The 26206-nt window shown below is 41.3% G+C and overlaps 1 protein-coding gene across 1 annotated transcript in view; it reads right to left on the bottom strand.

Moving 5' to 3' along the window:
* Positions 1-24232, bottom strand: part of DSG2 (desmoglein 2) — a 44442-nt gene extending 20210 nt beyond the window's left edge. Inside the window, exons 1-5 of the mRNA XM_063130670.1 lie at positions 24027-24232; positions 5603-5638; positions 3605-3730; positions 1424-1582; positions 1103-1247 (exon numbers count right to left, since the gene is read on the bottom strand). Coding sequence (XP_062986740.1) covers positions 1103-1247; positions 1424-1582; positions 3605-3730; positions 5603-5638; positions 24027-24077 — 517 coding nt within the window. The 5' untranslated portion in view covers positions 24078-24232. The remainder of the gene's footprint in view (positions 1-1102; positions 1248-1423; positions 1583-3604; positions 3731-5602; positions 5639-24026) is intronic.
* Between the last annotated feature and the right edge of the window lie 1974 nt (positions 24233-26206).

The following is a 26206-nucleotide window of genomic DNA, read 5'->3' as shown; positions in this document are numbered from 1 at the left end:
CCAGTTAAAGTCAAACACCCTCGCCGCCACAGTGGCCTAGAAAGTATTGCATAAGAGAAGACAAATTTTGCTTTTTGTAATGGATCTTGTATTCAGTGCAGCATTACTCTCTACTACATTTTCTAGAGCTTCCCCCTGATCAACCCAAAATAAAGTGTGTGATGGTACTAATCTATTGCAATACTATAGGGGTGGGAAACCTCTTTCAGACAGAGGACTAAATTCAATTTTGGAGGAGCTCTTGGGCAGGGGTGGGGGGCAGACCGAATAGGGTGACCATATGAAAAGGCATAAAGGGCTCCTGTATCTTTACCAGTTGTATGGAAAAGGGAATTTCTGCAGGTGTCATTTGTATATACAGAGAACCTGGTGAAAGTTCTTCTTCATCACACCAGTTAAAGCTGCAGGTGCCCTGCTCTCTTTTAAATCTGGGCACTCTAGTATGGCTCCTGCAGCTTTAACTGTTGTGATGAAGAGGGAATTTCAGCAGGTTCTCCATATATACAAATGACACCTGCTGAAATTCCCTTTTCTATGCAACTGTTAAAGGTCCAGGAGCCCTGTCCTCCTTTTCATATGGTCACCCTAACACTGAAGGCAAAGGGGCAGGGCAACAAAATACAAAAAAATACCGGCATGCTGTAGTTTAAAGCCCCTACTGCCAGTAACTAAGTTTTTAAGAGAGGCATTTTAAGCTTTTAGAATGGGGAAAAACTGCACAAATGTTGGAAAAATCACCAAACAATCACTCGTTGGAGGAAAGGGGGCAGGGCCTGGGAAGGGTGTGTGGCCATCTGTGAAACACCTGAGGGCCATATTAGAACCCCAGGAAGGCCAGATTTTGCCCCCAGGTCTGATATCCCCCCACCCCTGCAATGCTATGGTCCTGTACATGTGTGAGAAATCTCTTTGAAATCAGTGAAATGGACACATGCGCACCTAAGTGCAGGATTTCAACAGTAATTAAGATTATATGCAGGCCCAGGAGATGGGGTAGTTAGGAAAAGCACAATTGAATCCAAAAGAACTATAGACAGAAACCAATATGAATTGCTATTGTAAAAATGAAAGGTTGTTTTTTTTTTAAAAAATCTAGACTTACCTAATTCACACATTTCTTCGACAGAACCAACAAAAACTTCCTGTGAAAACACTGGACTGTTATCATTTACGTCCAGAACATTAACTCTCAGGTCCAATGCATTTTCCACTTGAGTACCATCCTGACTCATTGCAAGGCCTTTCAGCTGGAATAATAATAATAGATAAGTAAGCAAGAGGCAAGTAAAAATAGCCATGTCACTGGATTATACTACTCATTCAGTTCCAAACATTGGAAAAGAAAATGAAAATAAATATAGTAAAAGCCAAGGGATGGCAACTGACATGCATCTGAGTGCTGAAGTCCAATTGATTCACTTACTTTAAAAAATGGTGTTTTCTCCCGATCAACAATTCCAGTGATGTTCAATTCCCCAGTTTTTCCATTAATCACAAACAAGTGATATGGTGGTTCTGTGACTCCTGGGCCAGAAATGATGTAAGTAATTTTTAATCCTTTTTCAACACGGTCAGAATATATCTGTAAGGAACATGAGGGAGATAAGATCAACATTTTGGGAAATTTAACATCTCTGAAAAATAATACTGTTGTCGTCTGAATCAGCTCCCTGTGAGTAGCCACGCGTACAGGCAATAGAAACACTCCACTGGTGATTTGAAAGAAAACTTTTCTCAGCAACATTTGACTTCTGTCCTACAATGGGATGGCTTGGTTCCCCCATCGTAGTCAGCACACCATGCAGGTGGGTAAAACAGCAAGAAGAAGAATAGGAAGTAGGAGGGAGGAGACAGGAAGTAGCAAAATAAGCATTGTAGCAATCCCTTCCCACCCTGTAGGTGTACATTAACCCTTTAGCTTCAGGTTCAGTGACCTGCAGCCTGAGTTCTGCTAACAAATACAAAGATGCTTTATGGACAAAAAACAACATGAATTTGAGAATACTTTCAGCATTCCTACTTAATTAAGATGCTACGTTCTAAAGCAGAATATTTTGACCACAATCTATCTCACATTATTAAACACTTCACAAGGTTGTAAACTTTTGCATAAGTTTAAAACAAAATTAAGTAAAGTTTGATTAGCTGAGTAAAGGCATGCTTAATCCTCCCACAAGTGCAGCTGCTTGTGCAGGAAAGGGTCCCTGTAGAACTCAATAATAATAATAATAATAATAATAATAATAATGCATTATTATTATTATAAAGTTCTATACCGCCTTTCTGTCACCAACCAAGGCAGTTTACAAAATGTTCGAAACATAAGAACCATAATCAAATAAAAACATAGTAAAATAGAGAGTGAGGATTAGTCGTAACTCTACAGGGAGTGTGTTCTAGAGTTTAGGAGCAACACAGGAGAAAGCCCTTTCCCACATGCCTGACAAACAGGGCTCTGCAAGGGAGGATGTCTTCAAAACAACCTCTCCTGCTGATCTTAATAAAAGGAGGGCGCTCCATGGGAATCCCTTCCAGAACATCCACAGGAACTCAGCCGTAGCAGCATTTTGTAGTGAACTTAAGCATTCTGCTCGAACTGTGGGTTGCGGATCTTGCTAACAGTGACTGTACTGCTGACTCTGAAGTCATTTATATGGAGATAACTCAAAGCTGTTTCGACTGATCCTTACTTTTATCAGGGAGAGGAGAGACAGCAAGCATAACCAACAAAGGAGAGAGAAGAGGAAAATTGGAGAGGCAAAAGGCCACAAGGGAGGAAAGTGAGCACATGCAATTATACATATCTAGGCATTGTTTTCTTAACAATAAGGACAAAGGAGTTAGCGTCCCGAAGAAGCTGGATGCTGAGCAGGGGCATGAAGGAAAAGACAGAGGTGCTATATGTGGGAATTCTTAGAAAAAGCTCCACACATAAAGGACACCAAGAGAGAACGCATGGCGTCCATAAAGAGAGCAGGAGACCTTGGGATGGGAGACTTGAAGGAATGGAGGTCACAGGTAGGGCTGCATACTGGAAAGGAGGGGCAGGAAAAGGGTTAAAAGTAAGCACAAGGGGGTTGTGCAGGAAGTGGTCCCTAGCATCACCACTGGAGTTCTGAATACAGCTCGATTAAAAAAGCACCATTTTAATCCGCAATCAATGCGTTACAATAGTCAGGTTGAGTAACAAGCATCATCCCAATTTAATTCTTATTTCATTTAAAAGCCTAAGATATGCTACATGACAATATCAAACAGAGAGACATAAGAAGAGCCATGCTGGATCAGACCAAGGTTCCACCTTGTCTACCATTCTGTTCACACAGTGGCCAACCAGCTGTTGACTAGGGAACCACAAGCAGGACATGAGTGCAACGACACCCTGCTACCCAAGTTCCCCAGCAACTAGTGTACACCTGCCTCTGCTAACTGGAGATAGCACGTAGCTTTTAGGACTAGTAGCCACTGATTGCCTTCTTCTCCAGGAATTTATCTAACCGTCCCTTAAAGCTACCCAAATGGGTGGTGTGGTAGGTTTCTGTACCAAACCAACAAACTGAAGCCCCATATCTGTCAGACTTTATTTTGTTTGGCTTTCACTTACCCTAGCAATTGGATTTCTGTTGGAATTGTCACGCTCTTCCCAGACGGATACAGGTGGGACAACCCATTCTCGCTTTTGTCTAATTAGGTTGTTCTTGAATAGCTGGTCATTTCTTCCACTGAGAATCTGTCAAGAAACCAAATTTCAATTCCAATACCAGCCGTTTATTGCAGGATTGTATCACAGTCATCACTAATGGGGCACATGACATTCACCTGCTGCTGCAGTGATCTCAGCTCCACCTCTCAGTTTCCCTGGAATATCCCTGATTGCTTTTGTCGCAGTTTTTCCGCCTCTCTCTCTTCCCTTCCAAAGAACATTTGCGGTACGCCTGCCTTTTGCAAGGCCGTTGCTGTTTGCTGCGAGTTCCAGGCTCAGAGAACAGCCAATCAGCTGTGAGGGGCGTGTGCATGGGTATTGGAGGTGTGTGGGAGTGGACCTGTCTGGCCATTGCCACATGGTTTGGAAGGGTATTGGCGTGTTTTCCCACTGAGTGTATATGAGTGTGTTTTGAATACAAACATATCTCTGCGCAGGAGCATATATTTGATAGAGTTCCTATTCCTCCATGTGTTGCTGCGCGTCTGCGCTCCTACAAATGCATGATGAGCCATTAAAAACAACAACTCTGCCCCATATCCAGGTCATCTGCTCACTTCTGCTGATCCACATGTGCAAGCAGTATAATGGGGCACACGTGCTCCCCAATGGCACTCCTGAAATTGCGGTACACATCATTTGATGTGTACACATCAGAACATTTGAGAACTACAAGTTCAACCGCAGCTTTTAAAGCTCAACTAAAAACTTTTCTTTTTCCTAAAGCTTTTAACACTTGATGTTGTGCAGACTTCTACTGTTACTTTCTACTGTTAGTTTTACCCTACCCTGTGCCTCCTTACCCTACCCTGTACCTGTTTGCATTCTCTTCCCCTCCTTATTGTTTTACTATGATTTTATTAGATTGTAAGCCTATGCGGCAGGGTCTTGCTATTTACTGTTTTACTCTGTACAGCACCATGTACATTGATGGTGCTATATAAATAAATAAATAAATAATAATAATAATAATAATAATAATAATAATAATAATAATAATAATTCCATGTGCCCCATGACTGCCGATCGCAGAAGCGGGGAACATTTGGAAGCATCCCTCCTCCATGCCAAAATGCCTGCAGGTGTAGATGAGTCCTATGTCTAACGGGGCTTACTCACTAGTAAATGTGCTTATGGCTGCAATCCCATGCTTGCTTACTAAGAGCTTAGTCTCATTGAATTCAGTGTGACTTACTTCTAAGCAAACCTACTCAGTTTATTTACTTTCATTTTCACTAAAGCTCAACAGAGGGAGAAACAATTTAAATAATGTAGTTTATAAACACAAATCCAGAGATGCCAGACATATTACAACAGTAAGAAAATGTATGCTACAGGGGTTTAACTAAATTACATCCAGTATGGGCCTTTGATCTGGGAGAACACATAAGAACCCAGAGGAAGCAGGAGTCCTTGGTGCTACGTTATTATGTCCCCCTTCTTTGCCAAGAGGAATGTAATATTATTATTTTAGTTTGTGGACTATAATTGTAATATTTTCTGTTTACAACACCTGGAATTTTGGCACATGGATGGTAATAAATGAACTATAATAATAGTTTATACTTTCCCTAAGTGCTTAAAGGGCTTCACATGTGTTGTCAGTATATAGAATACTGCCAGGAATCTTGCTAGTCTTGCTTTTCTACCACAGTCCATTAATCTAAACTGTCCAGACATCCTCCATGCCTTTCGTATACTACAGCAGCCTTCCACAAGTTTGTACCCTCCAAATTGTTGGACTACCAATCCCAGAATGGCTGGCTGGGGGATGCTGGGAGTTGTAGTTCAACAATCTGGAGGGTACCAACTTGGGGAAGTCTGCACTACAGTCAACAACGCCTATTACTTTATTGCAATTTCACAGTCATATCATATTCATTGTACATAGCCACCTACCTCTACATTGAGTCCATTCCCAAAGATTACACAGCTCTGCAAAAACAAACAGAACATATATATTATATCTATTTTTAAGCACCCAAATCACCAAAACAAGTAAGGTAGTTGCCTTACTGTGCATCATTTTAGTGGCAGTGAAATTCAGTAAATGCATTTCTTCCATTCTTTCACCCAATAATATTGAAAACGAACTGTTAAGATTAACGTTTGGCTGATTTAAATCCAAATCGGTGTTAGATTTTAACACTGGAAAGTGTCATAAGGCAAAATACCCAAGTGGCTTATCACTATGCACACATCTTCTCTGGAGAGCCTGCCTTTGCTTGAACACAGGGTTCAATTATAAACAAAGGGTTTATTATTGTTTATTTATTAATAAACAGGGTTCAATAATAAACAAAGGATGGCTGCCAAAATGGCAGCTCTGTGTTGAGTTCCATCCTCATCTCTCTGTAAAGAATAGTACAACTTACTTTGATTCCTGATGTCATTTGAGTGTTTCACTGCCCCTGCCAGCAGAAACCAATTAGGTGGAGTGGGGCAAGAGAAAATATCAGTACATGAGGTAAGTTGTAGTACTAGGACAGCCAGTGTGGTGTAATGGTTGGAGGATATGACAGGATATGACACTTCGAAAATGGTTTGAAAACTGTGTATGTGATATGCGTATATGTATGTATCTTTAAGAGGTCTGCAGCTGTTAGTCTCAGGTCCTCTCTGGAAGCCTGGGCGGGACATCTGTTTTATGCTTTCCTTTGTGTGGGCCTTGGAGCAGGCAGTCTGATGTATGGCTTCAGACAAGTGTTTTAACAATAAAGGAAACTGTTGTGGAAGAAGCTTCAGAGTCATTGCTTGGCAGTCAAGGCCCACGGTGAGCTGCAAGTTGAGCAGGTAAGTTACCGTGACCATATGAAAAGGAGGACAGGGCTCCTGTATCTTTAATAGTTGTGATAAAGAGGGAATTTCAGCAGCTGTCATTTGTATGCATGCAGCACCTGGGGAAATCCCCTCTTCATCACAACATTTAAAGCTGCAGGAGTTATACTAGACTGACTAGATACAAAAGAGGGCAGGGCTCCTGCAGCTTGAAGTATTGCAAGAAGAGGGAATTTCACCAGGTGCTGCATGTATACAAATGACACCTGCTGAAATTCCCTCATCAGAACTGTTAAAGATACAGGAGTTCTGTCCTCCTTTTCATATGGTCAGCCTAGGTAAGTTCACCCCTATATTGTCCATGCCTGAGGGACATTACAGTATATGGAGTGTGTCCTGGGCCCCAACAGTTGTCACTACTGTTATAAACCATTTTAAAGCAGTAGTGTAGATCCTGCCCAGGACTGGGGAGACCCGGATTCTAGTCCCCACTCTGCTCATCGGGTGGCTTTGGGCCAGTCACTGGCTTTCAACCAAGCCTACCTCCGAGAGTTGTGAGGATAAAATGGAGTGGAGGAGGAGGATATCTCGGGCTATTTGGAGGAAAGGTAGAATATAATGTTGCAAATGAATGAATGAATGAAGATATTACACATCATGCTGCTTCAAGACAGATAGAAGAAATGTTTAGGAAGGCTTTGGGTACCTTTGAAATATATAATCAGGCCAAGCAATCCTATGGTTCTACAATTCACTTCCACAATTCACACAGGGCAACAAGATAAAGGAGGCCAGTTTTATTATCCCCATATGGGGGCTCGGGAGGTCATGGCAGAGTGCTAAGAGCTTAAATGGGGACTTTCCAAGAAGACTCTAGGTACGTAGTCTGGCTTTCCTCCTGCAACTAAATGGACATTTTCTACTCAGTTTGTGACTCTACTGCAGCCTTCCCCAACCTGGTGCTTTCCAGATGTGTTGGCCAACAGCTCCCATGATTCCCCAGAGCGCTAGCCAGCACTTGAACCAAAAATCTTGTGGCCTGTGTACTGGGGCAGCCCTTGTGCTGAGCCAATGTCGCCAGCAGTTCAGCTAAGTATGATTTGAATTTACAAACAGGACAGAAGAATACTTATGTTTGTATGGTTAAATGATTTTAGTTAATGAGCTTTCATTTGTTCAGTTTGCTAATTCTCTTGTCTTTTCACTTGTTCTGTTGACTTTTCTTTTTACATGGAAGTTCTCCTCCACCCGGCATGTTTTTATGACATGTCAAAATATGCCAGGGGAAAGAGAACGTCCAACTGAAAAGGTAGACCTTATACCTGCTTCTTCAATATTTTCTAGTTGTTGGGAAATAAGCATTACATGCAGAGTTTTAACTTGGGAAGACACATACCCATATATGACTCTGAACATAGGACAATAATGTGTTAAGGAAGTATTAACACAGTATATGTGTTAAGCTAGGGTACGTCAGTGTTGATTTGTGCCACTCCCTGCCTTCAGTGCAAAGATCTGTATATCCAACAGTAAATCATTGTTTTCAAGTCCTAGCAGGTTCCAAAGTTGTGGTTATGGCCAAACGGAGGTTTCTGTTCCAGGGCAGATCTCTTTGTATTGGGTAAGAAATGCATTTTCTTTGTTCCATGTCAAAGTCTATTCTGCCGTTACATGACAAAGAGTTCTGTCATAACATAGTTAAACCTAATTCATGCCTTTTCTCAGCACTGCACAGGTATGAACTTGGAGAAAGGTCTCTTAAAGATCGTCAGGAAGCTTGGTCGAAAAATGGAAGTACTCCAGTTTAGGAATGTGTGAGTGTCATTTCAATTTGGTTTTGATAAGAATTTACCAAAATTTTCAAAGTTTCTCATATTCAGGACAAAAAGAACTCAAGGTTAAAAAAGTTGAACGTGGGAGAAACTGAAAGCACCCAAAGCCCAGAGCTTTGGGTGCTTTGCTTTTAAAAGTCGAGATTTGAATCTCTGTGTATTTAACCATGTTAGTGCTTAATTAGAGTTGCCACCTTTTTTCCTGACATCCTTATTATGGCAGGCAGGTTCAATATGGAAATAGCTGTATACATTGAATTTGGCTGGAACAGATGGGTGAGAATTTTGTTTCAGTTAATTTCTGATGAGAATTTACCAAAATTTGCAAAGTACTTCATATTTATTTATTAAAACATTTGTATCCCACCCTATATCATTAGGACCTCAGGATGGCATAAAGATAAAATTATACAATATAAAACAAAAAAATATACACAGCTAAAAACAAATTAAACCATTAATCAAGCTAAAACCAGTATAGAATTTAAAAGCAGTAAAAACAATTAAAACAGTTAAAACAGTGTGCGAGCTTGGGGAATTTAACCATTAAAGGCTTTGTTAAAAAGCCATGTTTTTACTTGGCGCCGGAATAAAGTCAGCGTTGGCGCCAGTCAGTCCTCCAAGGGGGGGGGGCATTCCACAGTCGGGGTGCCACAACAGAGAAAAGCCCTCTCCCATGCCCCACCATTGCGTATGTCTTGCGTTGGTGGGATGTAGAGGAGGGAATATTTAGAAGAGAAACAGCCTGAGATTTAGAAAATTCAAACGCAAAAGAAAAGAAAACCAACAGGTTTGCTCATCCCTACTGTAGCTGCTCAACCTTTTACACATATACAGCACTTTGCACTCATTCCCTTAAGGAATGTGACAAAACTAGGGCTGGCAAACTGGGATTTTAATCTCAGGAGCAAGCAAATTACATCAATGTCGAACTAACATGGGATTCAGCATTACTATTTATATAGTAGCAAAACAGTGATAGAAACGGGCTGTTCATAACCCAACATACAGAATTCCTTTCCCACATAATTCCCCTGCCTAAGACACAAATTGCTTGTTACGTTCTTTGTTTTTTATTCTATAAAAAGCAAACAGAGCCAGATTGGGATGCTAGAATGACCAGGGGGTGTTAATCCTTTGCCCCCCACTATGTCTCCAAACCAGATGGGGAGTAACTTTCATTGCTAAAAATGATGTGTTCAAACAAATGGATCACTTTTTGCAATGGGAGTTGTAAGTGGCCTCAATCACTCAATTGAGGCCAGAGTGGAGGGCAAAGGATTAAAGTTCCCTATCCCTCACACTACAGTCCTAATCCAGATCATCCTCATTGAGCTTACTTCTGAGTAAGAAAGATACAGCTGATAAGTCTTCAAAGTAATGTCTAACTGGGCTTTAAGCACACTAGAAAACTGGCTTGCAGTTAAGTAGTAACATATCCTTCACACACTTCCCTATTGTTGGAATGTCCAACCCTCTTCAAAATCTCTTCCTTTGTTTTTCTGGTGCTTCTTTGAGGACCAAACTAGTCTTGAAGTTAAAAGCATCTTTTAATTTAAAAGACATGAGTAGCATCAGGTGTGTGTGTATAATTATTGGGAACATAACTCTTTTTTCCCTTGCTGTGGTCCTGAGGGAAAATTCCACCTCTGAAGCTGCTATTTGCACATATTGTTTAGCCCGAAACCCATCTCCTCTCCCTGACTTTTCCTTCCCCTTCTCCTTCATTCCTAATATTTTTTGTCACTACCTTTTAAATGCTAAGTCTGGAAACAGGACCTCTTTTCATTTTTAATGTTCATATTTCTAAATAAAGATGACTAAGACTGATGCCATATCTTATACCAACTCTTTTCAGATGACATGCTCATGGTGGTTAAGCATTTTGAGCTAAACATTACGGCTTAGTGTGTCATGTGACCCATTTCTAACCATGGTGGCTCCATAACCAAAGTTTAAACACTCTCACTAACCAATTGCTGCAAAAGGGTTAGCGTGTCACCTGAACAGGTCCATTTTATTGGAAATTCAACTGATATATGTGAAAAACTATGCTGCCTTTCATACCATGCATTAGCCGTGTAAAACTTGGCCTAAGGCATGGTTCAAATCATTTAAGGAATAAAACAGAAGGTTTTGAACTGTGTGTTTTTTTTTTAAAGATATTGGCTATCAAAACCACAAAAACACCCACATCATTAAAAATGGTGGTTGATACAGTTTTAGAAATCATGTCAAATCATAGGGACCCAGAAACCTGAGGAAAAGATTTCTTCGTTCAACCAACTTAGGGTTTTAGGTCAGCTGGGGAGGTCCTTCTGAGGAAGTCAACACTGACTGAAGTTAAAATGTCTCAGCAGCAGAACTCAGATGGTGAATTTCTGATCCCTCCTAAATTTAGCTGGCTCCGACGCTGTGTAACTTTTAGCACCAACGGAATAATAATAATAATAATAATAATAATAATAATAATAATATATTTCTTACCCGCCTCTCCACTTGGATCAAGGCGGGGAACAACAATGAATATAAAACACATTAAAAACTGATTTAAAACATAACATACATGATTAAAACATCCTAAAAACATCCTAAAATTTCTAAAAAAATATATTTCTTTTTAGGTAGGTCTTTGCGTAATTGGCTGATGTCTCTAGTTTAAATTGTATCTGTTTTCATATGCTGTGACTTGACCCGTGATCATTTGTGAAAAAGAAGCGGAGTATCAATTTTATTAAAAATAAAAAATCCCGTTTTAGTTACTATATCCAGACAGGAAACAGCAACTTATGTAGGGGGATGTGCATGCTCCCAACTTTCTTGCTCAGGGGTTTTTATGCACACATGTTTGAACATGATTCAAAGCCTCTGTATTGTCAGGGATGCTGCCTGGTTGGAGGTCCTTATTGCACAGAGCCTTCTACTTGCATTCAAATGAACATGAGTTGAAGCCCTCTTTGGGATGGAGTGGGAGGGCTAGTGCATGTTCATCCATAATGCCCAAATGGGGTCAGTGTGTTGACTGAAACCTACATTTTAAAAAGCAAGATTAACCATTCTAATATCAGCAGTTCCATTGTTTTCATATCAAGAATGACCTTTCCAGGTCGGTATGCAGATATGAGTTTCAGTTTTATTTGCATTGCTTTACAGAGAGGGCTTGGGGAGGATTAAATGAATTTCACTTATCACATGTCACCATGTAAGGATTTGGAAGCAACTAAAAATATTTGAATGCACTTCTCTGACTTAACACTGAAAGAACTTAGAAGAATTTTCCCTCTTAAGAGCTTTTCTTTATTTGAGGAAAGCACTGGTTATTATTCCCCAGCTCTAACAGCAGTAAAACTGTAAAAATAGTTGGATTGTCAGAGTGACAGACAGCAACGTCCATCCAGTTCATTTTATGGGACTTAAAACCCTGGGTTCCAACTTTGGTTTGTCAGGGGAGAGTCAAGCTAGAGTTTCAGGTCTGGATGTCATACTATACAACCCAGAGTCGGAGCATCCCTTGGTTGTTTAGCCATTCCCTGGCCTGGCTGCTTCATCGCCGTTTGAAACTCAATATGGCAAAAACTGAACAAATGCTTAATAAAGAGGGATCAGATATTATAATGATCCAAGAGACACACCAAGGCTCCGAGAATTCGAATATGATAAAATTAAAGTGGTTAGCCTATTATGAAAAGTCATTAGGGACATCAAAAAAAAATGGAGTGGCCACTTTGATTTCAAAAAAAAGTGGGTTTACATTAGAAGAGGTAAAAAAGGATGATAAGGGTAGATATCTTATGTTAAAAGGTAAAATTGAGGGAAAGGTCTATACTTTGATTAATGTTTATGCCCCAAATGAGAGGCATAGAGAGTTTTTTATAAAGTTGTTTAAAGAAATAGAAGAATTTAAGGAGGGGTATGCTATATTAGCTGGGGATTTTAATATGGTTATGGATAATAAAAGGGACAGGTCAAATCCCACTAATGCTGAAAAGAGGAACAATATGACTATATTGAATAAGTTAGTAAAAGAAAATGATTATTTAGATTCGTGGCGCTTACTTAACGGGAATAGGCCTGGATTTTCATACTTTTCCCCAGTTCATCATACATACTCCAGGATAGATCATATATTTGTTTCAAAAGACTTTGCAACGAGGATTTGTAAAATGGAAATGGGGGTAATAAAAGTAACTGATCATGCCTTGTTAAGTTTAGAATTTACAGTTAAGAAAGATTATAAAGAGGCATATAGATGGAAGTTGAACACAAAGATATTGAAATACAATAAAATAGTAGATAAAATTCGGAAGGAACTGTCGGAGTCATGGGAAATTAATGAAAAAGGAGGAACAGCTGGGTCAGTCATTTGGGACACCATGAAGGCTGTAGCAAGAGGAATCTGTATTAGAGAAACATGTAGTTTAAAAAGACAACAACGTGCAGAACAGGAAAAGTTAGAGATAGAAATTAAAAACTTGGAGGAAAGATATTGGCGAAGTAAAGATAAATATAAATTAGTGGAAATACAAGCTAAGAAGAAACAATTAGAAAACTTAAATATAGAAGAGATTCAAAAGAATTTAATGTATATGAAAAGGGAATATTTTGAAAACAGTGATAAGAACTCGAGGTTGCTTGCCAAGCTCACACAAAAAGAAAAAGGGAGGAATGGGATAGAAACGTTGAAAGATAGCCGAGGGAATTATTGTCATGCAATGAAAGCTAAAATAAAAATTTTTCAGGAATTTTATCAGGAATTGTACAAGGGTAAAGAAATTCAACAAGAAAAGGTGGAGGAGTATATTGGAAGGTTTATAAAGAAGGAAATAAAATCAGAATATAAGGAGTTAATGGAGTCAGTAATAACTCAAAGAGAAGTTGAAGAGGTTATTGATAAGTTAAAAGTGGGTAAATCACCAGGAGCAGATGGTTTGGGTCCAGAATATTATAAGGTCTTCAAAGATTGTTTAGTTCCAAAATTAATGGAACTTTATAATAGGATATTATCAGGAGAGAAGATACCTGAATCATGGGAACATTCAGTGATAATTCTGATCCCAAAACCAGATAAAGATTTGACTAATCCCGATTCTTATAGACCTATTTCTTTAATAAATCAGGATGCTAAAATTTTTACATCTATTATGGCCAAACGACTAAATAAATTTTTGGCAGAATATATAGGAGCAGATCAATGTGGGTTTGTGGTAGGAAGACATATGCATAATTTAGTGGGTAGAGTTTTAAATGTAATAAATGTAATAAAAAAAGCAAATATTAAGGCAGGTATTATGGCATTAGATATTTTTAAAGCTTTTGATTGTGTGAGCTGGCAGGCACTAAAGAGTATTATAGATAAATTGGGATTTGGAAATAAATTTAAAAATGTAATAGAACAGCTATATTCCCAAAATACGGCGGTAGTGGTGGTAAATGACGGACTTACTGAAAAGATACGACTAGCCAGAGGAACAAGACAAGGATGTCCGCTCTCGCCGGTCCTTTTTGTAATGGTTATGGAAGTTTTGGCGAAGGCACTAAGGGAGGATAAAGAATTAGAAGGAATTGGAGAGGTAAGGGAAATAAAGCTAAACATGTTTGCGGATGATACTTTATTGACCATTAAGAATCCATTAAGAAAATTAGAAAGAATTAAATATCAGTTGAGGGAATTTGAGGAAATTACAGGGTTAAAAATAAATTGGTCTAAATCAGAGATGATGTTGTTTAACTATACTAAGAAGGAAGAAAAGGATTGGGAATTTAAGGGAATGGAATTGAAAGTTAAGAATGAGATTAAATATTTGGGAATTAAAATTACAAAAAATCTAGAGAATCTAGAAAGGGAAAATTTAACGAGGTTAAAGAAGGAGGTACTAGAGAAATTGGAGAAATATAAAAGATTAAATTTATCTTGGTTTGGGAGAATAGCTTTGATAAAAATGAAGATATTAGCTAAAATTAATTTTGTATTTAGGATGCTACCTATAAAAATATCAGAAACCGAGATAAAAAGTTGGCAAAATATTATTAATAAATATTGTAATGGAGAAAAGAGAGCAAGAGTGAATAAAAATAATTGGTACCTAAGCCAAAAAAAGGGGGGAATGGGTCTCCCAAACATAAAATTATACTACGTAGCAAATAGATTAAGACATGTTGTAGAAGCAATTATGGGAGTAGGAGATTTATATTGGATGGAAGAAAAAATCATAAGTAAGGTAGAGATGAATCTGGAGAATGTTTTTTTTAAAGATGGAGGAAGAAAGTGGGTTGGAAGTATAGATAATCCACTCCTGAGGACTCAATGGGAAATTTGGAGTAAATTTAAAGGGAAGCTGCTTCCGAGCAACTCTCCCTTAGCACCGATAATAATGTTAAAGAATTTCCCAGAGGATCTAAAGGGCAGATTATGTAAAATATTAAAAGAGAAAAATAAAATAAAATTAAAGGATTGGGTAAGAGATATTAAAACAAGAGAGGATATGGAAAATTTGTTAAAGGAGAAGAAGCTATCTTGGTTAGAATATGGTCAATTAGAACAATGGAATAAAAAGTGGATTAAAGATAATAGAATGTGCAGAAAGATGACGAGGTTTGAAGAATTAGTAGTAAGTAAGGAGAAAGGAAAAGGAGGTAGTATAGTTTCAAAAGGATTAATGAGTGAAATATATAAAATATTGTTAGAGAAGGAGTTTAGAGAGAATACAGAGAAAATGATTTGGGAATCAGATTTGAAGATACAAATAGGGCGACAGAGCTGGGAGGGACTATGGAAACAAAGAGTGTTGAGAAGTTTATCAGTAAGAATAAAGGAGAATTATTTTAAAATTTTATGGAGGTGGTACCTAACCCCGGTTAGATTGAATAAGATAAGTGATCAACATTCAGCAAATTGTTGGAGAGGATGTGGGGAAAAAGGAACGTATTTACATATGTGGTGGCAATGCAAATATGTACAAAGATTATGGAAGATGGTGTTCTCAGAAATTGAAGAAATAGTGGGAATGAAAATAGAACAAACACCAAAAATAGCATTGCTGTCACTATTTGAAGATATAAAGTGTGGAAAAGGAACTATAGAGCTGATATCGAGTTTGTTGGTTGCAGCACGATTGATGATAGCTAGGAACTGGAAGATCCAAGGGGAATATTCTATTGAGGAATGGTATAAAGTAGTATGGGACATAGCCATTAATGATAAACTGACATGCAATATTAAGTGGAGAAAAGGCGTAACTAAAATAAATGAGTTCGAAGGAATCTGGAAACAGTTCCTAGTGTTCGTGTTTACTAAGGGAAGTGGGAAACCACCAGCAGAAGAAATGATTAGATTTTGGACTCAAGAATGATCCCGAGGTGGGGGGTGCACTTTTATGTTAAGAATGAAGATGTTGTAGTGTGATAAGGCATATGTAATAGTTTTTGATATTTGTACTCAACAATTATTCAATATGTATGCAGCAGATATTTGATGTATTTTTTTTTCTTATTGTGTTAGTTTCAGTTATATTTTGGAAATGTTTATCTATGTTTATATAGTGTTGAAAATGAATAAAAATTATTATAAAAAAAAAAAAAAAACTGAACTGCTTGTTTTTCCTCCTAAACCTTCTCCTCATCTCTCATTCTCTCTCACTGTCAACGATGTCACGCTTACTCCGGTCAAGGAAACTCGTAGCCTTGGCTTTATATTTGATTCCTCGCTCTCCTTTATTCCTCATATCGAGGCAGTAGCTAAATCTTGTCGTTTCTTCCTGTATAATATTGCCAGGATTCGACCATTTTTGTCTGTCTCTTCTGCCAAGACTCTCGTTCACGCACTGGTTATCTCTCGGTTGGACTACTGCAACCTCCTCCTCTCTGGCCTCCCCTCATCTCACATCAGTCCGCTGGTCTCTGTCCACCACTCTGCTGCTAAGATCATCTTCCTGGCCCGCCGCTCTGACCATGTCACTCCGCTTCTGAAATCTCTTCATTGGCTCCCAATTCATTCCAGAATCCAATATAAACTTCTCCTGTTGACCTTCAAAGCTTTTCACGGTCTAGCTCCTGCCTATCTCTCCTCTCTCATCTCACACTATTGCCCCGCTCGTGCTCTTCGCTCCTCTGATGCCATGCTTCTTGCCTGCCCAAGGGTCTCTACTTCCCTTGCTCGGCTTCGTCCATTTTCCTCTGCTGCCCCTCATGCCTGGAATGCTCTTCCAGAACACCTGAGAACTACCAACTCAATCACAGCTTTTAAAACACAGCTAAAAACTTTTCTTTTCCCTATAGCTTTTAAACTTTGAGTTTGTTCTGACTCTATACTGTTAGCTTCACCCTTCCCGGTGCCTGTTTACACTTCCCTGTGCCTGTTTGCATTCTCCTTCCCTTCTTATTGTTTACTACAACTTTATTAGATTGTAAGCCTATGCGGCAGGGTCTTGCTATTTACTGTGTTATCTGTACAGCACCATGTACATCGATGGTGCTATATAAATAAATAATAATAATAATAATAATGTCTAGCCACTCTCACTGGCAGAAGAAGCCAAGTGGGAGTTATTGAGCCACACACTCGTTCATTCACAAAGACCCCATTACACCTGTGGTAACAGCTCTATCTTTTATGAGAGACTTCCTGCTGCAATTCCATGTTTGGCGCTGCTACTTCTGGGAAAGCCAAAGATTGGAAGCACCCAGAAAGCAGAGAATAAAATGAGTGCCCTTCATCCTTGCTATACATTTTGTTATGTCAGAGTCTGATCTCAGTGCTTATTCAAATTTTAATATATTCCAGCTTCTTAGTTTGAAGTTGGAAATATTTTTGCAGTATAACTTGGTCTTACCACTTGCACAGTGTAAAGAACTCACATACCACAGTGGTCCCTCTCAAATGAATAATCACAAACATCCCTCAAAGCCAACTTTTCCCAACATGGTGCCTTCCTGATCTGTTGGACTACAATTCCCACAATCGGGAGAACAAGATTGGGGAAAGCTGCCTTAGGCTACAAGACGACTGAACCACTGACTTTAACAATAAATGTCTGTAAATATGAATAAGATGTAACAAACAGAAATGGCAAAATTTCTCTGGAGATAACCCATTATTATTTGGACCATTAGCTAGTGTGCTAGCAAACTCCACACTCTAAAGCCTAGGGAGAGCTCCAGTACTTGACTGGAGCAATGTCGCAGAACTATGAGCTCCATCAGATGAGGAGAAATCACACTTCCGTACCGTCGCTTCTCTGCCCTTGCTTTTGTTGCTCAATATTTCCTCTTTCTCACAGAGAGAAAAGAGGAAGTAAACAATGTGCACACGGTCCATTCAGTGGGCTGTTTTCATCACACTGCTTCTCTTGCACACAGGAGGCGACAGCAGCAAGTTCCATCTCTAAAAATAATTCAGACTTACTGGGTTCTTTTTTTTATCGTAGGAAGAATGCTAGAAGGAGTGGGAGACACACAGGTGGCAAATGACATCATGAATAGGAGTCATGAAAATCCGTGAGTATCCAGTAACGAGTGTGCAATAAAATGCTCGTCTGATGATGCTCCAGGTTACTGCTTTGTGAAATTTAACACAGGTGACTGAAAGTGTAATTAAGATGTTTTGGTAAGATTATAAAAAAATAAAAAAATAAGCAGGTAAAATAAAAATAGCCTGGTAGGTTTAGGTAGCCGATGGAGCTCTTTTAACATCATGGACCCAAGTTTTAAATGAGGGAGTATGCAAACAAATTAGCTGAAGCAAAGTTTTGTGTATATATTCAGTTAACACTGTAATAACCAGACTTGGGGTCTTGCTAGATCTACCTGTTAATCAGGTGGGGAGTAGGGGCAAGCCCGCGCTGCAGCTAGCATGGGCCATCGCCCCGGTCTACACGTGACACGCAACAAGGTAAGGGAAAGCCCCATTGCGTCGGCCATTTAAAAAAAACCTCAAAGGGGCCATGTGCGCAGGAGCGCACCAATAATGGTAGGTCTTTTTTAAAAAGGGTTCCCCACTCCCCCTGCCCCCGATTTCCCCCAATGTCTGATGCACCCCCCCGCTCGCACCCCAGCCCCTCCCCGCTCGCTTGCCTGCCTCCCCACTCGCTCGCCTGACCCCCTGCTCACCATGTCCGATGCCCCCTCCGCTCCCCAGCTGCAATCTCCAATCCCCCCGGCCGCAATCTCCCCACCCTGGCTCCACTCTTCCCCCCATCTCTCCTGCCGGGTCTGATCTTCCTCCCACTGGCCCCCATCTCTCTCCCCCCGCGATCCCCCCCTGGCCCAGTGCGTGGCTTCTCCCGGCTACTCAGCCCGGGGCTGCAGAAATACCGGGCTACAAGCAGATCCGGTTATCCCGGGTCAAGGTTTTTTTTAGCCCGGGCTGACCCCAGGATCCCCTGTGCACAGGGGTGAGCCAGGGTATCAACCTGGGCTAAACCCTCGTCTAGCAATGGCCTTGGTTTTATTGTATTTGTTTTTATTAAGCATGTCACCCTGAGAGCTTCAGCTATAGGGTGACACAAACATTGAATAAATAAATAATAACCACTACACATGCTCCTTTATTGTGACAGGTTTGTTCCTAAGAATTCTGGGCCAGAAAGTGGAAGCAGATTTTGTGGTTATATTTCCATGGAATCATTGAGTAATTACTCTTGTTCTTCCAACTAGGAGAAACTGCCTAAGGCCACAGTCCTAGGCATACTTTCTTGGGAACACATCTCATTGAGTACAATGGGAGTCATCACACAGAAGATTGGGCTGTGATCCATTTTTATCAAATAAGTAAGAGACGTTTTACACAATTTGAGAAACAAAAGGATGGTGATTCTCAGGCTGATGATGATGCAAAAGGGAAACAGACTATGAAAAATCAATGCAAAATAATTTCTGAGGAGGAACAAAAGTGAAAATTATTTGTGAAATTTAAAAGCTTGCATCCACATTCCACCAAAGCTCTCCCAGTAATAAGGTTCTACACAATGAGGTCAGTTCTCAAAACATGGTTTTCATGTGGGGCGAAACTCCATCATTTGCTGGTTCAGGTGTAATGGCAAACTAGCGGGTGTTAAAAAGGAAGAAATGAATTGAATCCAAATGCCGGAGGTGGGGCGAGACCATGTGACCCTAAGGCACTTTCCTAAGCCTCCAAAACTGGCCTTTTCCAACATGGTGCCTTCCAGATGTGTTGGACTGTAACTCCAATTATTCTCATTCAGTTGCAGTTTGATACATCTGGAGGGCACCAGGTTGAGGAAGCCTGCTCAAAACCATGGTTTGGAAGGTCAAGTACCACACTCTGCAGGTGTGGGAAAATGTTTCTCTATATGAAACAAAACCTCCCATCCTCAAATATAGGAAGTTATTATAAACAGCATGACATCCTGGGACCAGCAGTCCTGGAATAGCCAAGGTAAACCTAATTTTCAGTTTTTTAAATACAACAACTTTTGTTTCTCTGATCTTCAGCATACAACAAAGTACTAAAAACACCTCAAGATTTCCCTCCAAGGGTCCCTCTATTGTTTCACTATGCTGGAGGATAACATCTAGGATTCAGATGTTTTTATTACTTTCATATACAACACACCTTGGCCTCAGGCTCTAGACCCTCTAGAGATGAGATCACTTCACTGGAAGGAAATGTAGGGGATTGGTATTCCAAAAGACCTACTGCTCCCACCCCTGAAAAGATCAGGGGAGGGTGACAGCTGTCATTCACAGTAAGTGGTGAAGGTGTGCATTCATAGAACTAGACCGTATCATTTTACCCTTATGTAAGTCAGTGACATCTCAACACTAACAGTTTTATTACTGAACATATGAGGAGAGGGGTCCATCTAGTCCAGCATCCTGTTCCACAGAACGACCTGTCAGGTGCTTTCAGGAAGTCAGCCAACAGGGCATGAAGGCAATAGCCCTCCTCTGCTGTTGATCTCCAGTAACCAGTATTCAGTGGCATATGGCCTCTAAACCTGAACATACGTACCATATAGCTATCATGGCCAAGAGCTGCTGAGAGGACTCATCCTCCACGAATTTCAACAAATCACTTAAGACAAGCTAAAGTAGTGGCCACCCCACCCCACTCTTTGACAATGAATTCCATAAATTAATCATGTGTTGTATGAAGAAGGACTTCCTTTTGTCTATTGCCAACAAATCTAACAGCAGCTAATTTCACTGTCGAAACTGGTGCAAGTTCCCACAAAAGTGGGAGAGAACCACCCCGTTCACTTTCTCTATAGCATGCATAATTTTATATGTCTACCACAGCCTTTTTGAACTAGACACCTTCTCAATATGCAGGACCCATCCCTTGTCAGCATGGCCACAGAAGTTAAACACATCTGTTTATATCATGTTTTTATGCTGCTTGTTTTATACTTTGAATGGTTTTAGTTTTTGTGAACCGCCCAGGGAGCTTCGGCTATTGGGCGGTATAAAATTGCAATAAATAATAATAATAATAATAATAATAATAATAATAAGGAGGTTGCTAGGTTCGGGAAGGTTGTTGATTTCAAATGCATCTGGAGAGCACCCGGTTGAGGAAAGTTGCTGCAGTCCATCACATCTGGAGAGCACCATGTCCTCCCTCAGTTGTTTCCCCGCCCAAAAAAAAACCTAAAAAGCCTTTTCTCATAGGAATGGAGTTCCAGTCCCTTTTGGCTTCCTGTTTCTGTGCCATTTCCAGCTCAGGTGGGATGACTGGAATTATACACAGGATTCTAAATGGGCCACCCCTTGGATCAGGCTTCTCCAATTTGGTGCCCTCTAGTTGTGTTGGACTGCAATGCTTGGATGGGGAAGATGGCAGTTGCAATCCAACACATCTGGAAGGGCCCAGATTGGGGAGGGCTACCATAGGTTATATAAAGACATTGTAATACTGGAAGTTCCATTTTTAATCCCTTTCATTTCTAACGTAGAATTTTCCTCTTTTCGATATGGGCAGAACAATATATATACGCCTACTCAGATTTAAATCTCGTTGAGTTCACAGGAATGTGGATACAGGGTTATATTGTGAGTTGATGTTTTCAGGGAGATGTTTGCCTCCATGTGTTTACTAACCACGTGGGGATGGGACAATGGCTGCTGACCTTGGTGCCCACACATTTGGCTCAGTATCTGAAAGGAGAGCCTATGGGCAAGATACAAGAGTGATCAATTTCTTGTCTTGACGGGCACTTTTCCCCGCAGTAGCTTCGGAGTGGCGGCAGGTGACCTACATGACGCAGCTGCCACTCTGATCCAAAGCCCCAAAGCTCTGCTCTAAAAAAGTCGGGCACTTACCCCAACTTTTTTTAGCTTGGAGCAAGACTCCTTGTGGACCTTTGTTAAGAAAAAATAAATAAAGGAGGGTTGGATATTCTGCCAGGGAGGGAGCACCCCGTTCCTCCCCCTTTGTTCCCCACCATTTAGCTGTAAATGTGATCCTTCACATTTACAGCTTTAAAAAGAAAAAAAAGCAGTCCCATTTTTTTTTAAAAAAAACAACCTAACCTTAGAAGCAGCAATGTCTGAATGTAACAAAGCCCACACTTGACATTTGTCATTCCCTCAAAGTTTTACACATACCAAGAGATGTCTGGGTGAAGCACTGATATGCAGTGCTTTCTCAAATCAGACCCCAAGGTAGTATAATCAAGGAAAAGAATCAGAGCAATGAGCAAGGGGTGTCAGTCTAAGAAAAGCTGATGGGAAAGAAGGACTTTACTTCTTGGGGAAACCTACCATTTTGAGGACGGAGGGATTTGGGTCCATACCAGTCTATTTCAAGGAAATCTTCAACAAAATAAAATAACAAGGAATCGCATGCAGACTATTTCCATTGGGTTGAGATGTTATTTTTTCCGAGGGGAAAAAATAAGTCTTCCTTGGCATCATAAGCAAGGGAAATGTCTACAAAAAATTATGAATCCTATCTTACTAAACAAGTGGCCCTTTTTGCAACTGCAGCTAAGAAAATGAAAGTTCTTAAATTCCATTTCTCTGTTTTAACTTCTTGCAATAACTGATGGTTTTTACAAATAATACAAATACAAAAAATGCCATTACAACCCCTGGTAAAAGTTCTCAAAAAGTCACTACTTTAACATGTTTTACTGGCTGCTACCCCACACATACTCATATTAACCATAAGAATCTTAGAGGAGCCCGACCAGACCAGACCAGGAGTCCATTTAGCTCAGCGTCCAGTTTTTTCAAGGTGGCGGACTAGATGCCTCTGGAAAGTCCACAAGGAGAAGATGAAGGCAACCCCCCCCCCCACCAGCATACTGTTGCTTATCCCCAGTATACTGCCTCTGAATGTGGAGGTCCCATTTAGCCATAATTTAACAATATGAAGTTTTTATCTTTCTTTTAAGAAGCTTAAGGAAGCCAACTTGGTTCTCCTCACTCATTTTACCTTCATAACAATCCTGTGAAGTAGGTTAAGTTGAGAAACAGAGACTGGACCAAAGTCACCTAGTAGCCGAGTGTGGATTTGATCCTGGGTCGCTTCAGTGTCCTGCTCCCAACAACTTCTCCCAACCTGCTGCCCTCCAGATGTGTTGGAGTGTAATATAATGCTGTCTTGGAATGGTGGGAAATGCAGTCCCACACATCTGGAGGGCACCAAGTTGGGGAAGGCTGCTACATCATACTAGTTGTTGCTAGGCCTGTCCTCCAGGTCATTTATGGAGCATTACCGGCAACCCAAAAGTAAACAAATGACAATTCTAGTCTCATTTACAAACACGTCCCCTTCAGTGGTTGCCTGGAGAGGATTGTTCCTCACCAAGGGTGACCAGGTCATAGGCTGATTACAGCAGGCTTTTATCTTTTGATGATCAGTTCTTCCTCCAAGAGGGAACAGCTGGGAACTGTAGCACAGCCTATCCGACTAGTAACAATTTCTATGTGATTCTCCCCCTCCCTCCCCCGTCCCAACCCAGAAGACAACTCAATTTTTACAATTCAACCAAGTGGCAGAATCTTTGACATTACAGGTCGTTTCCTTTTTCAACCCAAACAGTACTCTTGAAGAATTACTGGGCTATTCGGGTTTGCTTTTAAACCCCCTCCACCCAACATACCATTTTGAGGGCAATCCTATGGATGTTTAGACAGAAAAGACTCCTACAACTCCCAGCATGGCTGGCTGGGGAATGCTGGCAGTTGTAGGATCCCCCGCCTCTAAACATCCATAGATAGGATTGCACCCCAAACTTATTTTCTGCAATAGCCCAGATCTTCGAACGCGTCTGCTTCCCGGAAAGGGGGCAGCCAGATTGCTTTTAACACCACGTAGATTCTTAATCACGAACACCTCCGCGAGGTGTGTGCTTTGGGCACGGAGCCATCAAGGCGCCTGGCGAACCGTCCCCGCCGGGGTCAGCGCGCTTGGTCACAGGGTGTGGCGTTCGGGCTTCGGCTGCGATCAAGACGTCTCTGTTCCGGCGCAGCCCCATTCAGCCCTCGCTGCTCTCTTGCCCGCGCGCGCAACCCCCTGCTCTAATTGCAAAATTAACTCTCGCCGAATCAAAACCGCGATTCCGACTTGGAAAGAAAGTGAAGACTGCCCTACAGCTGTTTCCTCCACACCCATCTCGGGCAGATCCGCTTCAAAAAACCACACCAACCAACAAGCAGACCCTTCCGAGGAGTCTGCACTACCGTTTCCACCGGCAGCGGCGCTTCTGGTCTCGAGCGCCGGGGAGCGACAGGTGGGCTCAACAACTCACCAAGAGCAGCACAACGCCAGGTCCAGCGGCGGCGCCCAGCTGCCCAGCCATGGCTCAGCCGCTTGCTTCCGCCTCTGCTTCGGCTCCAAGTCCCGCTCTCTGGGCCTAAAGGCGCACCGGCAACCCGGTGTATCCTCCCGAAGTGGAGTCTGGTCTCTGCTGTGGGCGTCGGGGATTCCTGCTGGCTGTTCCCTTTCCTGCTAGCGATCATGAACTGGGGCTGGGCCGCCCCTCGAGGCGGGAGGCAAGAGGCAAGAGGCAGGAGAAGCCACGGAGGGGCGGAGTCGGCTGCCGGGGGAGGGTTCCCCAGGTGGGTGCGGACGACACCGCCCACTCGCCCTGTGAGGCAAGGCTGCGTCGCGACGAGGGTGGGTATAACGATCGCCCTTTGTCCTTTGGCCGGCAGGCACGCCTTCCCGCAGGATCGCGCCTCTTTGCATTGTTTCCGAGGGCGACAGCCCGGCCCGCTTTCTCCGCCCTGGTAGCCTCGGGTGCAACCTGAGATCCGCTTGCAGCGAGCGCGGCTGAAGCTCACGAACGATGCCTGGAACGCCTCCCCCACAGGAGAGGCTGGTGGCTCCGATGTCAGTGGGGCTGTGAATCCGCTCTGGGTTTCAGCCAGCAACTGCCAGAACTCTAAAGGAGCTGTCCAAAGTGCTCAAACTTGGCCCCAAAATAGATTCAGCACCTTGGATAGTTCCTTTGGAGTTCTGGCTGAAACCCAGAGCGGATTCTCAGCTCCACTGACGTCGGAGTCAGCAGCCTCCACCTCTCCCCCACCCCGGATTCCTTAAAGGAGGATCTCGCCCAAACGGCGGCCGACGAGGCGTCGCTTTTGTTTTAAACCTTGTCCGGGAAATCCTGATTTCGCCCCCGCGGGCGCCTGCCTTTCACTTCCAACCTGATGAAAAGTTTTGGCGAGCTCCGCAGCCTCATTGAGACTTCGTGTTTGGTCCTGACAAAATGGCAATACCGTGCGATTACTTCGATGTGTTGTTGTTTGTTTTGTTTTGTTTTACACTGACCCCTTTGGACACAAGACGGTGGGATCTGCATAGCAGGCAGCTACCCTAATCCTCGCCCTGCAGCAAAGCCACTCCAGTATTTCATGCAAATTAAGGACCTTATCCAGGTTTTATTTTCTCTCCGGCCGACAATGTGAAGAAACAAGGAAAGGTACAACATGGCAGAGCTGGGTTGGAATGAGAGTGTGGGTGGGGGAAATGCGTAAAATCCCGAGATGATGATTACCGGCAGGCAAACCTCCCTAAAATGCAAAGCCCAACAGACAGATGTCTGATAAAACGAGGTAAATTTAGGGATTTCCTTTTATCATTTTTATTTGCAACACAACAACAGCATCAACAACAATAGATGGAAAAGTTGTTCAGTGCCTCTTGAATGGTACAGTTAGGAGCCCTCCATCGAGAAACACCCCCCCTTTCTGCCTGTTTTGTCCACTATCCATAGTTTCAGTTATATTGCTTGGCTCACCCCAACATTTAATGAATGAGGAAGAGGGTTTATTCAAAGCATCCACGTTAGTTCTGTTTTTAAAAATATTTTTATTATTACATATTGTAAAATGCAAATACACCTTGGTAAAGTTTGTTAGTCACATAATATTGTACAAAATGTGTAAATATTCCAATATATACAAATATTAAAATGGCTAATGCTTCTGCATAATTATTTCTTTTAAAATACTTAACGCCCCCCCCACTAACAATATGTAAATTTAGTCTTGCATTTGTAATAAGCCAAACATATTAAACCTCTTCTATGAAGTACAACAAATTAACACAATAGTTTTAAACTTTCCTGCCTTCCTAAGATCCAGCACTCCACAATGCAGCACCTTTAAAATAACCCACATTGGAAAACAATGTTAAAAATATTGGAACAAGTCTAAAGCATACAAAAAACAAAGGCAGCTTTGTTGGCCATGAGAAAAAAAAATCTAAAACCCAACCAAAAAATTAGAACAACCAAAAGTTCACAAAAATGTGCAGGCTTTTGAGATGTTGACTTCTAAAGCAAGAGCCATTGATGTAAATCATATTACGGCAAGTTATGGCATATTTTTAGCTTACCAAGTCATAGATATAACATCTTTAATCTCTAACTGGAGATATTATGTTTTCCCCCGCTCTTTATATTAAGAACACAAATGGAATCCA

This window comes from Elgaria multicarinata, chromosome 7 (assembly GCF_023053635.1).
Source record: "Elgaria multicarinata webbii isolate HBS135686 ecotype San Diego chromosome 7, rElgMul1.1.pri, whole genome shotgun sequence".
NCBI classification, from domain to species: domain Eukaryota; kingdom Metazoa; phylum Chordata; class Lepidosauria; order Squamata; family Anguidae; genus Elgaria; species Elgaria multicarinata.
This window is presented reverse-complemented; position numbering and strand designations above follow the sequence as displayed.